General features: G+C 51.8%; 6 protein-coding genes across 6 annotated transcripts; 3 read left to right on the top strand and 3 right to left on the bottom strand.

Annotated features, from left to right (window-relative positions):
- Positions 1-161: 161 nt before the first annotated feature.
- On the top strand, positions 162-955 carry A1O3_03085 (uncharacterized protein; the record flags this gene model as incomplete). Its single annotated transcript, XM_007733224.1, has 2 exons — positions 162-208; positions 274-955. The coding sequence occupies 2 exons, from the start codon at positions 162-164 to the stop codon at positions 953-955; spliced, it is 729 nt and encodes a 242-aa protein (XP_007731414.1).
- A 734-nt stretch (positions 956-1,689) lies between these two features.
- On the bottom strand, positions 1,690-2,908 carry A1O3_03084 (uncharacterized protein; the record flags this gene model as incomplete). The annotated part of the gene is made up of 2 exons (XM_007733223.1): positions 1,690-2,699; positions 2,722-2,908. The coding sequence occupies 2 exons, from the start codon at positions 2,906-2,908 to the stop codon at positions 1,690-1,692; spliced, it is 1,197 nt and encodes a 398-aa protein (XP_007731413.1).
- An 868-nt stretch (positions 2,909-3,776) lies between these two features.
- A1O3_03083 (iron-sulfur clusters transporter atm1, mitochondrial) lies at positions 3,777-5,951 on the top strand (the record flags this gene model as incomplete). The annotated part of the gene is made up of 1 exon (XM_007733222.1): positions 3,777-5,951. One exon carries the CDS (start codon positions 3,777-3,779, stop codon positions 5,949-5,951), a length of 2,175 nt encoding a protein of 724 aa, XP_007731412.1.
- Positions 5,952-7,641: 1,690 nt separating this feature from the next.
- Positions 7,642-7,934, top strand: A1O3_03082 (uncharacterized protein; the record flags this gene model as incomplete). The annotated part of the gene is made up of 2 exons (XM_007733221.1): positions 7,642-7,669; positions 7,735-7,934. 2 exons carry the CDS (start codon positions 7,642-7,644, stop codon positions 7,932-7,934), a joined length of 228 nt encoding a protein of 75 aa, XP_007731411.1.
- Positions 7,935-9,765: 1,831 nt separating this feature from the next.
- A1O3_03081 (DNA repair and recombination protein RAD54 and RAD54-like protein) lies at positions 9,766-13,040 on the bottom strand (the record flags this gene model as incomplete). Its single annotated transcript, XM_007733220.1, has 7 exons — positions 9,766-10,291; positions 10,344-10,524; positions 10,598-11,743; positions 11,777-12,467; positions 12,521-12,691; positions 12,751-12,913; positions 12,973-13,040. 7 exons carry the CDS (start codon positions 13,038-13,040, stop codon positions 9,766-9,768), a joined length of 2,946 nt encoding a protein of 981 aa, XP_007731410.1.
- A 617-nt stretch (positions 13,041-13,657) lies between these two features.
- On the bottom strand, positions 13,658-16,488 carry A1O3_03080 (DNA repair and recombination protein RAD54 and RAD54-like protein; the record flags this gene model as incomplete). Its single annotated transcript, XM_007733219.1, has 3 exons — positions 13,658-16,070; positions 16,124-16,169; positions 16,398-16,488. 3 exons carry the CDS (start codon positions 16,486-16,488, stop codon positions 13,658-13,660), a joined length of 2,550 nt encoding a protein of 849 aa, XP_007731409.1.
- Positions 16,489-16,515: the final 27 nt, after the last annotated feature.

Genomic DNA, 16,515 nt, shown 5'->3' with positions numbered 1-16,515 from the left:
CGCTTCACAGTGTTGGTGCTTAGAGAGAACTACTATTTCTCCCTCCTCTCTCACATCACTTCAACCAGGCATCTTCTCAACAGCAAATAGTCTCCCACCAGCTGAGTACTATGCAAATTCCACCTCCAGAGAATCAGGATCCTCCAACCAGTCAAGCTACCATGGTTACATCAACAACTTCGCAAGATGCTAGCAGCAAATCGCAAATGTAGGATATCTCCCCTCCTCTGCTAACTGGCACATCCTCTGCTGATATATGCTTACGCGGTTTAGCTTCGCTTTTTCCGACATCATCAGCGTATTTGTTGGCCAAAACAAGCTGGAGTACCGCCTTCATGAAGCCATTCTCACAACCAAATCTCCCTTCTTCGAGAAATGTCTATGCTCTGGTATGAAGGAACAGCAAGAGAAGAAAGTGTACCTTCCAGACGTCAACCCTTCAGAATTTGACATCATGATCATGTGGATGTACACCGAAAAAGTGAATCCGGGACGCGACAATGCGCTAATAACGGGTGTATACCTCCTCGCTGACAGATTCTGCATGCCTGACCTCCAGAATGGACTTGTGGACGCCTTCCGAGCAAACTACAACACCTACTTGATTAACCCCATGACCGTGAAGAATATTTGGAGGCTTACCCCGGAGGGCTGCAAGCTCCGAGAAGCGGCCCTCGATCTGATGTTCAATCGCTTGTGTCAAAATCCCTCCCAGTACAGAACTGCTTCAGTCGGCAAGTCTGCAACAACTCCTCAGAAACCCGAGTCCGAGTTTGCCATTGAGTTTGCCATTGAGTTCGAAAAGTTGTTGCAAGAAAATGGCCCGTTACCAAGTGCACTATTCTGGAAAAGACACGATCATAACCCGCCGACAGCATATTCATTACCACCAGATCCGTCATCAATGTCCGGCTGCGTCTACCATGTCCATGCCAATGGAAAGAAATGTAAGTAGATCCATCCATGACAATCACAAGGTATGACTTCGATCCGCTTTATTTTCCATACCAGTACGACTGACCCTTGATCCGTGAGAACAGGCTCGGCATCAGCTGGACCTCATTCTGACACTGGTAACGGAGTCGATGTGATTGGACCAAAAAGCGAAATTCATCAGCCAGGGCTCTCTGTTCAAAAAGCATCAGTCGAAACACCAATAGCAAGAACACGGCGCAGGCGGGGAGGAGGTTGGTGAATCCATTAAACGAAGGTCCCTCTTGAGGAAAAAAGACGGACACGGGTGTTAGATGGGAACCTCGTCGCCGAGAAGCTAGCGAGGGAGAAACAACCGATGCAACAGGTTGAGGAGGTTGTGGACAGTGTAGTGCCCGTACCGAGATAGACACATATGAAGGAGCAACCGCTGGACAGAGACCGCACAGTTTCTACATCGACCTGGGGGCTCCGATATTGCATGGTAACGAGGTGCGTTAGACTCAGACCAAACCACAAGTCAATTCTTGTGGGCACAGATGTATCAATTTCAGCAGGAGAACGAGCTTCGGACAGAGCCAACGCCTTTATGCCTCTGTCAGCACTGTGCCTCGGAACGAAGGAGGTTTCCGGATGAGTGCGCTGGGATTGTCCGAACAGAATTCAACATTCAAGGCCCAGAGCTTCCACTCAAGAAGTAGTATTGTACATCTGGCACCGAATAACCCAGCCCTAACCTTTCAACTAGCGAAAGTTCTATGTTCTGTCAAAAGTCACTTTGCCATCCCGACTGACGCTTGCAAATGACACCTTCGGCTGCGATTGAGACGGAACAGCTGGCGAGGACGACGAGGTTTCCCCTATAGCTATGCTGGAGGGCTTAATGTCTCTTGACAATGGCGAGTCGCGTATCACCTCCTTGACAACACCGGCAGGAGCATCGGCGATTTCGTTGACTTCCTGCGCCGTCAAAACATCATTCACTCTTGCGGCTCGACTTTGTATCAGGAGGGTCGTAGGACCTCGGAATTGTAGGAACAACCTGTCACCCCATATAGTCCTGCGACTCCACGTCCGAATCCTAAGCAGTGAGTTTGCCACAATTTTGTAGGTATTGCTCGTCTTCAACGTCTCCACAAATTTCGACGATGGAAAGAAATTTCCAAGCTGAAGAGGGATTTGAAACCGAACGTTTGTGGATTTGAATCGGTATGGTTGTGGGGGTGGAGAGGGCGATGATGTCGAGTATGCTAGGATATTTGAAGGGTGAATGACATAGGTCTCCCCTTCAGCAAGCTCAATAGAATAGACCTGCCCTTGGCCGGCAAGGGCGAGGAGACCCCTTCCAGTCACTTCAGAGCTTCCCCAATATGCAAGTGATAACTTTGTGCTCAGAGTTGGCTTCACCGACAGCGTATTTCCAGTCCATGCTAACAAAGCTTTTCTTTGGGCCAGTTTCCAATCAGTCCTACCGTCCAGTTGAAGGATCGCGAAGGTGGTGAGGGGCGACCTTGTAGCTATGAGGGCATTGACTGAGGAGGTCGAGGTGAGTTTCTGGTAGAGAAAGGGTATCCCAATCAAGGCGCGACGAATAGGATTGAGCATTCGCAGAGTCGAGACAGTTCCGTCGGGGTCTCCCGCAAAGCCGACTAATGTGCCCCGACGCGTGTACAGGTCTTGAGAAGGGGACAGTGTGACGGACAGCAACGAGTATGGGCTTCCAAGGACTTCGAATGAGGCATCTGAATTGTGAGCAGGTATCCCACCTAGCGATGATTGCAAACTGACCTGGTGATGATGCTGACACTGATCTGCCAACAATGTCCACCCTACTGGTATCTGTAGCCGGCGTTGCTTGCACCGAGATGTACTTGTAGCCGCCGACTCTCCGCCCGGCAACAAGGTGTGCTGGAAACACCCGTTTTCGAGGGAAGCTGGCCAGGCGGCGTAAGTGTTGAGGTGCGACCAGAGGCATTTTTGCCTCTTGAGAGTCAGGCTTGCTGCTTCTTAGAAAACAAGGAATTAACCGGGGACAGGTTTCCTTGATCACGGTGTGCGGCCCCAGACTATGAGAACCTCAAGTTCCTCACATCACTATTGAACGCAGAGCTTCCCAAACCTGCCGAGCTCAATTGCACCTGCTCCGAGTCCAACATTGCATTCACGACCAAACATGCCAAGGATTATGTAAACTTCGCCGTCACGTGGTGCTTGCTGTATATCGATGTACTGGCACCCAGACCCAGACATCGACAAACAGTCCTTGATTTGTATAGCCGCATGAGCCTCTCAAAGGCCAATGAGACTCTTGCCCAAGCGACAGATCGGGAGATGCCTTATTTTAGAGAGGGGTGTCTGCCGCACGCATGATTTGGAGAAGGACATGCAACTACCCGTGTTCCATGATATTTGGGCCAATGCCCTCATCCCAAGGATTTGATGGAGAAAACAACACAGGGCGTATTACTTGTTGGACTACGATCTGGCAGAGATCTAGGAGTAACAGCATTCGTTCACGAGAGAACAAGGCTGAAGAAGCTCTATTTCAGCCTCGTTGGATTATGTCAGCATTTACGGGGAAGTGTAGTTCCCCCGAAGCGCTTGTCTCGGATGGCATCACATCCAGCACAAATGGCTCAATCGATCGGATTGGTGCTTTCTTTCAAGTCCTCGAACTTGCTCACTGCTAGCTTTCCCTTTCCCGCGACCAAACCGTCTCTGTGCGGAGTGAATGACTTTCCTCTCTCTGGCCTCCTACATGCCATTGGAGAGGGGAAGGGAGGTGAGTAGCCATACCTGACCGACGGTTCTCGCTTCAAGAATCGATCAGCCTCCCGCCCAAGATGCTGTCTCGGGCATTCTGTAGCTGTGGGAATCGAAGGATATACAGCTCAGCACATCCTGCATCGAGGGTATGGAGGTCCAATCAACCAATAGTCGTGCGACCAAGTGTTCGCATCTTCACCCAGTCCGCCATCTTAAGCCGCCAGAATGAGACAAAGAAGCCAGCACAGGCAGTCCAAGGCGTCGAGGCGGTGCCCAGCAAGTCGGAAACCGTGGAAGTCATCAAACCAGAATCTATACAGAAGGCAGATCCCGTCAAACCTGACCCAGTCGCCAACAAGGCTCCCCTTCTCTCTGAGAAGGTCGTCTCCAACAAGGAGCAGCGGAAAGTGGATTTGGCCATCATGAAGGAAATGGTGCAGTATCTCTGGCCCAAGGGGGACTGGGGCACCAAACTACGCGTCGGTACTGCTCTAGGTCTACTGGTGTCGGCCAAAATTCTGAATGTCAATGTTCCTTTCTACTTCAAAAACATTGTCGATTCAATGAACATTGATTTTCTGGCAGTCGGCGGCACGGCCTGGACCGTGGCAGGATCGATGATTGTGGCGTATGGAGTGACTAGGATCGGGGCGACTCTGTTTCAGGAACTGCGAAATGCCGTTTTCGCCAGTGTGACCCAGAAGGCTATCCGCAACGTGGCTCGCAACGTCTTCGATCATCTTCTGCGGCTGGACCTGAATTTTCACCTGTCCAGGCAGACTGGCGGGCTGACAAGGGCGCTGGACCGAGGAACGAAAGGTATCAGCTTCTTGTTGACTTCCATGCTGTTCCATATCTTCCCTACAATCCTGGAGATATCCATGGTGTGTGGCATCTTGACATACAAATATGGTGCTTCATTCGCTGCGATCACCGCTGCAACTATGGTCGCGTACTCGGCGTTTACAATCGCCACGACCTCTTGGAGAACGAAGTTTCGAAAGCAGGCAAACGCGGCGGACAATCAAGGCGCGACGGTGGCAGTGGATACCCTCATTAACTATGAGGCGGTGAAATACTTCAACAACGAAAAGTTCGAGGTCAACCGATACGACAAGGCTCTGAAAAAGTACGAAGACGCATCGATTAAGGTGACAACCTCGTTAGCATTTCTGAACACCGGTCAGAATATCATCTTTTCCGGTGCATTGGCTGGCATGATGTACCTCGCGGCAAAGGGTGTGGCAGCTGGTGAATTGACGGTTGGAGACTTGGTCATGGTCAACCAACTCGTCTTTCAACTGTCGGTGCCCTTGAACTTCCTGGGTTCGGTCTATCGCGAACTTCGACAATCGCTGCTGGACATGGAGACCTTGTTCAACCTGCAAAAGGTCAATGTGACGGTGAAGGATGTCGCCCATCCAAGACCTCTGGCATTGACTAAAGGAGGAGAGATCAGCTTCGAAAACGTCACGTTCGGATATCATCCGGATCGGATGATATTGAGAAATCTGAGCATGACAATCCCGGCTGGAAAGAAGGTGGCCATTGTTGGTCCGAGCGGGTGTGGGAAGTCGACCATTCTTAGACTGCTGTTCCGATTCTACGACGCGGAATCTGGCCGAATTCTAATCGACGGACAGAACATCAAGGAGATCAGCCTCGACAGTCTACGACAGAGCATCGGAGTAGTTCCACAAGACACTCCGTTGTTCAACAACACCATCGAGCACAACATTCGATATGGCAAGATTGACGCGTCCTTCGAGGAGGTCAGACATGCGGCTCAGCGAGCCAGAATCCTTGATCTCGTGGAACGTCTACCGAACGGCTGGAACACCATGGTGGGCGAGAGAGGTATGATGATATCCGGGGGCGAAAAGCAACGACTTGCCATCGCACGACTCCTGTTGAAGGATCCTCCCCTGCTGTTCTTTGATGAAGCGACGTCGGCCCTGGACACACATACAGAGCAGACGCTGCTGCAAAACATCAACAGTATCCTGAAGGAGAGGGCCAGCACGAGTGTCTTCGTGGCACACCGCCTCCGCACGATCTATGACAGCGACATCATCTTTGTTCTCAGCGAGGGTCGGGTGGTTGAACAAGGTACTCACCCGGAACTGCTGGCTTTGGGAGGGCTCTATGCCGACCTATGGGCCGCACAAGAGGTCTTGGTCGGGCAAGACTTGACTATTGAGCGCGAACTGGAAGAAGAGCGAGAGATTGAAGCGAAGCACAAGGGGAAATGAGTGTTGCTTGCTCTATCCGTGAGCGCGTGGGAGAAATGTGAGGGGTTCCTGTGAACCTGCCGACTTCAGAAACCTTCGGTATCGGCACCGGCATCATCGATGTCTCGCCATCGATTAGACGAGCTCGGGGTCAAACCTTTGGCGTTGCGGACGGGCCATATACTTATAGCATCGGGAAGACACAAAATAGCAGAAGACGGAAGAGTTCGTGCCACGGGCCAGTCTGTTCCCAGGTCCCCTTGGCCCATTATTCCTGACGACAAGCGGGAGCGAGAAGAAGACATGCAGACTCCAGACCGAACAAGCCGTGGACTGGCGGCCAACCCAGACATGGTTTAGCCCCAGAGTCAGGGGTACAGGACGTTAGTCTGTCTGCTGCTCCGGTTACCGAGATGACGGGAGAGGAGCTGGTCGAGTTCGGAGAGACACGGCGCCAGGGGGGATGGATACTATACTAGTAGCAGCTACACTTATTACTAGCAGTTTGGCACGTGGCATGGGCTGGTTACATGCTGCCGTACATCCACCAGACTAGGACTGGATTCTTGCACGATCTGGGTCGGTTTCAGGAGGGGCAGGCCGAGGGGCACTTGGGACTTGGGTTGCGTTACAGTATGTTTCCCTAGAGACGAAGGACCGAACAATATATGTAGGTACTGACTCGGCAGAATGCGCCATACCCTACTTGTCTGTTCTGGTTCGTGGCTCTTCCTTGTATCTACTATCTGCAAATCAATTGAAAAAAGGACACTCCCCCGGTCGAACTCTGACGGCCCAGAGCCTAGAAGTCCTAGCAACTACAGGGTAAGGTACAAGCTGTTCCAGGCACCAACTTAGGTCTCGAGGCCGCCAGTCTAGGCGAGGGGTCACTGGAATCTTAGGGGCCCCGGCGCCCCTAGCCTCCTACACTGGAGCTGCTCTACCGGCTAGTGAGCCTGAAAAGGGACGTAGCTGCCCCTCCAAGACCTAGCTAAACTAGCCCGAGGCTCCGAGAAATTACCAACAGCCTCCTTTTTTCCCGTTCCCCGCTGAATTCTTTACAATGAGGGATGAACCACCCTCCCTTGCGGGCATTGGTCGTGGGTGCACGCATTCCTCTTCCTTCTGACCCGGACGTTGGCGGCGATACTGACACAATCATTCCTCTCCTGTTCTGCTCGATTTCCTACCGCTCCGGAGAGTAGCAGTGTGCACAGAAACGTCGAACGGCGACAAGTCAGCCTTGTTTCTCGGCTATCCTCACGGTCCCTACATCCGTCGTTACATACGCCTTCTACCGCGACCTTCCATCTTAGACAGGCAAGGACTCAAACTCGCTTGGAAATTGCACACAGGACGACTTCAGACCTTCTCCGCGATCCCAGGCCCCGTCTGGCTCATTGTCCCGTCCGACACTGCCTTCCCGGTATTACGTCGCCGCTCCGTATACATCTTGTCCTCCGCAAGCCGCAGAACGGCAGAGAAATCGCAGTTGAAAAGCGCGCCCAGCTCAACCGCGACTGATACAAAAGCCTGAAAAGGTCGGCCCTTCTATACAGGCCCGGAAAGCGCTGCGATATATCGGCCAATTCGGTCTCCGTGGCTGAAGGCGCCCCGGATCAGCTTATACTCTGGGTGTGAACTATTCAGCACCGTGGTATAGCAAGTTCATTCACTCTCTGACCGCACTGCCGACGGTTCACCCGGCAAGATGGGTCTGTTCGACAAGCTCCAAGCAAGTAAGTGAAGGGCCGTTCATCAAACACGCTCCACAAAATCGGCGTCTAATTGGTTTTCCGTTCAGAAATCGAACTGTACCGCCTAGAGCAGAAGTACGCCCGTCGCAAGAACAAGACCAGCTATACCACGGGCGCTCAATATGTGGATGGCGAATACATCTACTCGGATCAATCCAGTCCCACGGTGTCGGCCAACTCGACGGGAGGATCACACCGATCGAAGAGACAGACTGTGCTGTGGACGCCGACTCAGCATCGGAGATGATCTACGATATAAATCTGCTTGTTGAGCGTTGACTGGAGATTGTCGGGTTTGGTGTTTGTCTTCCTGTCACATGTTCTTTTGTCTTGGGTTTAGGTTGTGCATAGCATTGGGAGTTTTAAAATGTCCCCCATGTATGGGGTCGGGGGTCTTGTCCTTTACAGCAAGCATGATGTTCCTTTCAGATGTCATAGTCACGTCGAGGTAGGGTAGAGAGAAGTGAACAAGAGACTGGAGTGGTCTACTCACAAGGGCAGTCTGATGAGAGGGCCAAAACAGGAGGAGCCGAACGGTAGGGCGAGGCGCTTTCGATGGACATCGATGGCCATTGCTGGAATCCATATTGCCTACCTACCCAACCGACCAAACCGGAGTCCCGACGCTGTTGCAGGCCTGGTATATGGTAGAGACTCGAGAGGGAGAGCGACGGGCGTGTTGGCCTAAGGATAGCTAGAGCATTACACATAGATGCCGGGGGTTCCATTTCTGGCCACCACACGGCAGGAAGCGAGATGTGAATGATGATGAATGAGTTGCAAGTCCAGTTTACTCGTACGACCTATCACCATCACCACCACCTATTTAGGTAATTAGACTTCGTACTCCGCATGTGTCCTATCCGTACTGTTACTCCGTCCGTGGCTCGGTCGTCCTGGGGTCCATTACAGTACGGATAGTAGTGAGCTTGATCTTGAGCTTGATCTTGACCTTACCTACATACCGTATGTACGGAGTACACTTTCATACATACATACATATATACATACAGACAGACAGACAGACAGACAGACAGACAGACAGACATCTATACATATATACATACATATATTATACATACTAGGTAGGTAGTCAGGTAGGTAGTCAGGTAGGTAGTCATGTAGGTAGTCAGGTAGGTAGTCAGGTAGGTAGTCAGGTAGGTAGTCAGGTAGGTAAGTAGGAAGGAAGGCTCCTGACTCCTTCATCTGTACGAACTACAGAGTACGGAGTGCGCAGTTCTCAATCATGTGCTCAGCCTCGCGGGCCCCGTTGCCCTTGGCCTGTGCTTCTGTGGCGTTCGGCAGTCGATCGACAACAGTCAATCAGTGGCAGTGTCAGTGGTAGTGGCAGTCAGTGAGCAGCGTCGATTCGTACTGGACTTTGCGACTTCGACTTCGACTTCGCTCTTCGTCCACTACTTGCGGATACATACGTGCAGTACCAGTAGCAGTATCTTACCTATACATATATATACATATATATATATCCGTCACCACCGTACTACATCGGCGTTCTCAGGGCCAAGGGCGCTGAATAACGGGTTCCCGCGTCCATGTCCATATAGATAAATATATTAAAAACATAGGGCAATGGTAATTCATAATCATATCTCAACCCTGGTCATACAGTTCTCAAATCCGTGTTCTTTGTGCCCTGTTCGCTCGCGTTCCTGCTCTTAGCCCAAAATCCAAAATCCAAAATCCAATATCCAATATCCAATACTGCACACCATGAGACATGCGACATGAAACATGAGACATGGTCCATACAGGAAGGAAATCCTCCTCCTACCTACCTACCAATGTACCGTATTTTCTAATGAACCGAATCCACGCACGGAATCCCTGTCATGCCCGCTCCAGTCCCTAGTAACAATGCTCCAACATCCCAAAGACGTCCAAAGGTAGGACCGGGACATGTTCTCCTCCTTTCTTGTTTCAACTCGAAACATACTGACTCTCATGCTGGTCCCCGTGTAGTTGAAACGCCAGGTCAATTCGAATGGTTAATTGATTCCGACCCTGGACCAGCCACGCTCCTGTTGCCTTGCGCGGGAGCACGACTTGGACTCACGCCGTCATTTCTTCGACCGGTCTCGATCTCGGTTGCTGCCCGCCCGGGCAATGCCACTTGCAAACTTGCCAAACCCGCCAGCCAGGCTGTGTCCGCGCTTATGCGAGCCAGTCCTGTCTCCTGCGCCGGGAACAGCTAATCCACCGGTTCCAGCCTTGCCTGGACCGGAGCCACCGGAAGAGGGGACCATGCTCAACGGCCTGCCCGGGCCGCTCCCACCCCGCGATCCAAACCCTTTCCCGTCGACGTCGTCGCGGAGACTGGCACGACTAGACCGACCATCGGCGCCTTCGTCAAGTAGATGTTTGGCTCCCACGCCGCTGCCGAAGCTGTTTTCAAAATCAGCGCCCCGCAGAAGACGTTCGTTGCGCCGCCGTGCCTTTTCCTGTGTCTGTTTGAACTTGTCGAGCAGTTCGGGCCATTTGATCTCGTTCGCCATTGAGCCTGTGTCGCGGCTACGGTTGAGGCGGCCGCTTACCGAAGATGTGGAAGTTGATGGCAAGGACGATGAAGCCATTCCCGACACGGCACTATATCAAGCATGAGTAAGGCACAAGCAGACCACGAGAGAGGAAAGCTTACGACGATCGAGTCGATGTAGGCATAGAGGCTGGAGTGTGGAGCAATCCTATTGCCGAGACGCTGTTGAGCCGATTCTTCAAGGCGCCAAAGGCGGACGATTGAGGAAGAAGCATCAAGAGGCCATACAAGCATTTGTAGAGGTATGGGTAGCGGTCAGGTTCGAGTAGTTGGAGCCGCAGATCTGGTGGGTTGTCAGTGCTTCATTAGCATCAAAAATGGCCATGACCCGACTAAAGATCGAAGGTATCACTCACACGTAAAAACGGGACTCTCAAGTAATTGCACCAATTTGTCGATTTGGATGAGCATGTTCACCGTCATCTCCAAATCCGCAAATATCTGTAGAAGATTGTATGCCTGTTCGTAGGCTTGCGCGAGAAGGCACAAGGAGAATGTAGCGACGGCGTTGTGGCACCACGCACGGAACAATGCAACGAAGAACACTTGGCCGTCCTTGCTGTCAGGGTTTCTGAGTCTCTTTCTCAACTCAGCCAGCTCCGGTGCCGTGATGAGGTTGTTGTTCAGATTCTGGACCATGATGCTGGCGAATTCAATATCCTCGTCTTTCTCAATACAATCGGCCAGCGTTCGGTAAATCCGCTCTGGCTGAAGGTTAAGGCACAATTGACGAATAATCAAATTGCCTCTGATTTCGAGGAGCTTTCGGTCGGTGGAGAAGAGTTGCAATAAAGCCACCATGAAAGAGGTAAAGTATCCGTCTTCGCTGTTCTTGGAGATTTGTGACAGAAGCTGCAGATCTCGTGTCACAACAGCCTCGGCCGGGTCGGAAAGAGTCTTCAACAGAGCAGGAAATGTCCCGTCGTTGAATGCGAGGACTTTCTTGGGCGCTTTCCTGTGAAGCATGATCAACCAGCTCAATGCTGCCACCCTCGTCTCCTCGTGCTCGTTCAGGAACTGCAAAGTCAGAGCATTGACTGCAGCAGCGTAGTGTAGGTCGGCCACCGGCTTCTCGGAAGGATTAGCGGGAGATTGACCGGGAGCGTCAATAGATGATGACTCCCGTTCAGCAGAGGTATCGGGAGGAGTTTCATCTTGACCTGAAGGCTGAGTGGATATACTTTTCGCTGTAATTTCCGACAGCCTCTTCTCTCCGGGGTCAGCATCGCGAACAGACGCCAGCGAAAGGCTGCTGGGGGCTCGTCCACCAGCTTCCTCAGTGGAAACTTCATCTTGAAAGGTGACAATATAATCCATGAGTGATCTGTTGACCTTACTGGCTGTAGTCCGAACTTGTTCGGATTGGGCTGAAAGCGCAGGCAGCACGCAAGACAGAAGCCGCGGGACGAATTGGAGAATGTCCTCGGGGCTGATCTCGAAGAAACTGTCGATCCATCGAAGCGCCACGATACCAATCTCCTCTTCCTTTTGCTTCGACAATCCTTCCAACCGCAAGTTGGGGGCGGACTCTTTACTGGACGAGACATCGACGAACTTCAGCAGAATGTCGAGGATTTTTGCGTAATCCACTTGCACGTCCTGGCCCGGTATCCAATCGCCGCCGTTCTCTTCCAGCTCCATCGATTCGTCCTGGGCAGTACTGGACTCTGAATCTTCGATGGCATTGTCAGTTAGAACACTGCCACGGCCACTGCCACTGCCACGGGCAGTGCTGTCCGCCTGGCTTTCGGAAGCGGGCTTGAGACGGCTGGTTCGACTCCTGCGGCTTTCAGCGATGCCTCTCTTGATCTTTGCGATCTTCTTGATCTCGCTGAGAAAGCGTTCCAGGAGGCCTTGGGTTGCCACGTAGACGTCACGATTAGGATCGCCAAGAAATTTGAATAGCCCCTCGAGGAATGATGGTAGGTAGTGTACCAATTCTAGATCGGGAATCGTATCGAGGAGAGTGAGCCAAGAAACCAGGAAAGTGCGAGCGAAAGGGTTGAGGACATGGATACGTTCTTCCAACAAAGGGATGAACTTTTCAAGGGAGAATGTCGTAGGATAGTCGACACTTTCCCTGTCAGAGCCGGCCTGTTCGCCATTTTCATCGATGAAGTTCAAGACAGAAACATATGAAGCCGCTGATTCGGCAACAATGTCTTTGATGAGACGATCAAGGAGCTCGGCGCCATTTTTGACGGACAGTTCGGAGTCGGCAGCAAGCTGAAATGTGCCGGTTAGCATCAAGGATCCCATTTGCATGCTTGGTCCCATACCTTGCATAATGCGTCAAAGATGTCGTTAAAGAAGACCAGAATCTCGCCCTTTGCTACTTTGGCAATATTGTACATCGCCTCGCACGCATAGTACCGCACGCGGGCGTCCTGATCTGTAAAACAGGCAAGGACTGGCGGGACGATATCTTGGAGATAGCGGGCAACCTCGTCCTGTATGGAGTATGGTTAGACATCGAGCCTCACGCACGGGATATGGAGCGGAGGCCTACCGAACCAAGAGCAATCGCAGCGGCGGCCAGTCCGATCAGTCCCCCGTTGCGGGCATGGGGAAGATGGACTGCATAGGCGTAGTCATGGCATAATTGATCGATGGTTTTCCCAATCTTATCGTTATCTTTGGCCGCAAGGGATTCTCTGATGGAACGCTCGAGCCTGGTCTCGGTCAGCAGGTGGAAGTGGCGCCCATCACCCAAAGGATCTGCTGAACATACTCGAGAGCACCTTGCTTCCGCTTGTCGTAGAGCTTGTCTGTCAGCAATCGCTGAACTGAGGGGTCCATCGCAGCGAGGTCTTGGTTGATTGCGATGAGCCTGCAAGACCATCATCGAGGAGAGGGCACAGACGCAGCTGTCAGTCTCGCCTGTCTTCTTCGGCCACGTGCATGCCTTAGACACTCAAGACACTCAAGCCAGACGGGGGTACAGACTCGGGATATTGGGAGAAACGGCGACTGAGAGGACGGGTGATTCGCACCCGTTTCCTTCGCGTTGACGGACAGCGAGCGCGTGGAGGACGGAAACTGGGTTGAGATGAGGTCGTTTGCCTCCAACGTCAACGTCTACTTCGGGCCATATAATCCCGCCGTTTTAAGCTCAAAGACGCCATTGGCCGGAGGGCGGCATCGAGGTTGAACCGGCAGCTCTACCTTTCAAGCACCTAGATGAAGTCTCGGTGATCAATTACAGACCAGGTTACAAGTCTCTATGTTCAATGATTTCATTCTCGCGCATCGCCATCTTCATCCACTGTCTAGGGATTAACCCAACCAACCATGTTGCACATATAGTTTGAGAGAGAACCAGTGACCATGGGATTCATTCCCACAGGTTGGGCACGCGTAGTGGCTCGATTTACCCTGCGATTCCCGTTCTCCACCGTCCCTTCACGCATGCTCGTTCAGTGACTGATATACTGGAACACCGCGCTGACAGCATCTTCCGATGCTTCTTGCCGCAGCAGGAGGTCTTGGATCTTTCCAAGCGGTCCTTTTTCTCCGTTGTTGACAAAGTGGTTCCAAGAACTTGTATCGCCGTACAGCATTGCCGGGGCTTTGATTTGCTGAACCCCATCCGGTTTACATCGTTTGCATTTAAATGTGTCATGGGTATCGCTGCTTGTCTCAGGCTTAAACTGGAACAGCTCACGTAGAGAGTCGAGAGTGAAATGGCGCTCCACATCCTCGGCGGAATCGACCACAGTTGAAGACAGTGCCTGTTTGTGTGACTGTCGCTGAAAGATCTTCTCCTCGATTGTCCCAGTACCCATGAACCTATACACGAAACAATCTTTCTTCTGACCGTCTCGCCACACTCGAGCAAGGGCCTGTTGGTCTGCTGCTGGATTCCAGTCCGGGTCGAAGAGGACAAGGCGATTGGCCCCAATCAGGTTGATACCGCAACCGCCCGCTTTGCTACTTAGCAAGAACACAAACTCCTCGCCATTGGGATCGTTGAATTTATCCACCAGTTTCTGACGCTTGTTGACATTCATGGTACCGTCCAGTCGAAGGGATCCATAATTGCGTGCGCGACACAGCTTTTCAAAAACGTCCAGGGTCTGGGTGTAATTGCTGATGAGCACAATCTTGTCATTTGTGTCTTGTCGTATGCGTGCGAGCATGCGTTCCAACACAGCAAACTTCCCCGAATACCAAGATCTCACATCCCGATCACGACCCCTGGCTTCCTTCGGAACGTAATCCTCAGGCCAAAACTTCTCGCTTCCCGGGAGGTCTTTTTCAAGATCAAGAAGGTCAGGATGGTTGCAAAGTTTCTTCAAGATACCAATTGCTTTCAACGGCTGGCTACCCTTTCCCCTCAGAAGACTTTTGATGTCAGGGCTCTGAATGAAATGGTTGTATAGATCCTTTTGAAAAGGTGCCAAGTTGCAGAAAACAACATGCTCATACTTGACAGGCAAATACTTGGATAAGATGTCGTTGGTTCTGCGGATAATGAGCTTGTTGACGAGGGCGCCCAATTCGGCATTGGCTTCCTGGCCTTTCTGTTTATCAACGTCCGAGCCGGCAGCATCGCGACCGCGAAGAATCGGCAACTCAAACTTTTTGCGAAAGTCAGCTCTGGTGCCCAGGTAGCCTGGGTTTGCGAAGTCGAGTAAGGAGTGATACTCGGTGAGGTCATTCTGTATCGGTGTCCCTGATAGAATGACTCTACGGTCAACATTTAAGCCAGTCAGTGCCATGTATGTTTCGCTTTCGGCGTTTTTCAACCGGTGACCTTCGTCGCATAGCATGAGGCCAATCTTGACGTCCTTGAGCTCGTCAATGTTCAATCTCAAGGACTCGTACGACACAATCAAGACCGGTCGGGCGACAGACCTCCCGCTGGCCATCGCCCATTGTTTGAGTTGCATGGTGAGCTCTTCTTTTGATGCTTTCCCATCGATCGCAAATGGCGTAATGGCACCCTCACCAAGCCACTTGACGAGTTCATTCGCCCAATTCTTGACCAAACTTGCCGGGCACGCGATGATGCATTTCTGAATCGTTGACTTGCCCGCCTCAGGAGACTGTTTAAGTAGAGTCCACATGAGAGCGATGCACTGTAGAGTCTTTCCCAAACCCATTTCGTCGGCCATGATGCAACCCTTTGCCTTCTCATCCACTAGGCCGGTTGTACACCTGTACAAAAATTTCACTCCCTCAACTTGATGAGGCCTGAGTACCTTGGCTAGCCGTGGGTCGATGACAACTGGAACCTTCGGTCTCTCGCCCTCAACTTGCTTCTTGATCCCTAGTATCTCGGCGAGGCTCTTGTGCATGAGCGGGGTATCGAGTTTCGGCTTCTCGTCTTCCTTATTCCCTGCTTGCTGGTCTTCGAGCTTCTCGTCGATCGTAGGGTCATATAGAACAATCGCAAATTCTCCACTTGGATCGTGTAAGGGTTTATTGACAAAGGTTGCCCCTCGTCGCATACCCAGGGTAGGTGCTGGTCGTGAGGGATCGAACGCATTTTTGTTGATTAATGGAACGGAGAATCTTGCTCGAAAAGTGGTCTCTGTATCCTTGACTTTGAATTTTGGAAATCGATCTTTGAGTGAAGTGCTTTCTCCGTCTATGCTGTAACCGCCGCTCCCGTCATCCTGCCCTCCATCGGCCTCCACGTAATTCACCTTTCTTCGCTTTCGGCATGGCTCGCCCTTGGATTTGCGGGAATTGGCTGATCCGGGGCACTTGAACGGTTTGATGAGGCGGTCAAATGCTGCTGGAGAGTTGGCAGTCAACCGCGCAGCTTTCGGAAGAGGTATGTTTTCCTTGTCTTGCTCGAGCGCAAGGGTCTTGCTACGTATCCTGGCGCGACGTCAGTACAGAGGACATCTCAACATTGGAATTTAAGACCATACATGATGGGTGGAGGTAGATCAGAACTAAAACAAAGACTATCCAAGCCTTGTATCCGTGTGAGCAGTTGAAAAACAGATAAATTGGCAATCAATAAGCCTTGACTTGAGGAAAGGCCGAGGACGCGTCCAACTAACGCGTCGGGTGAACGCGATGTCACGTGCCTTGAGTTTGCCTCGATGGACGTGCTTGTCCTGGAAACCCACACCGAAGCATCCCCGAGCTTGGGCAAGAGGGCGTAAGGACAGCTCCCTCAAACGCTTCCTGGTCACTTACAATTATCTCTGCTTCTCATCCCGCAATAAGCCCCGGACATTTGTTGATTCGCGCCATCAGTGCCGCAGAGACCTTGCTCCGGGAAGAGCATCGCCAACCTCCGTCTGTTCCTGCAACA

This window comes from Capronia epimyces, assembly GCF_000585565.1.
Source record: "Capronia epimyces CBS 606.96 chromosome Unknown aczIQ-supercont1.2, whole genome shotgun sequence".
Taxonomy (NCBI): Eukaryota; Fungi; Ascomycota; class Eurotiomycetes; order Chaetothyriales; family Herpotrichiellaceae; genus Capronia; species Capronia epimyces.
This window is presented reverse-complemented; position numbering and strand designations above follow the sequence as displayed.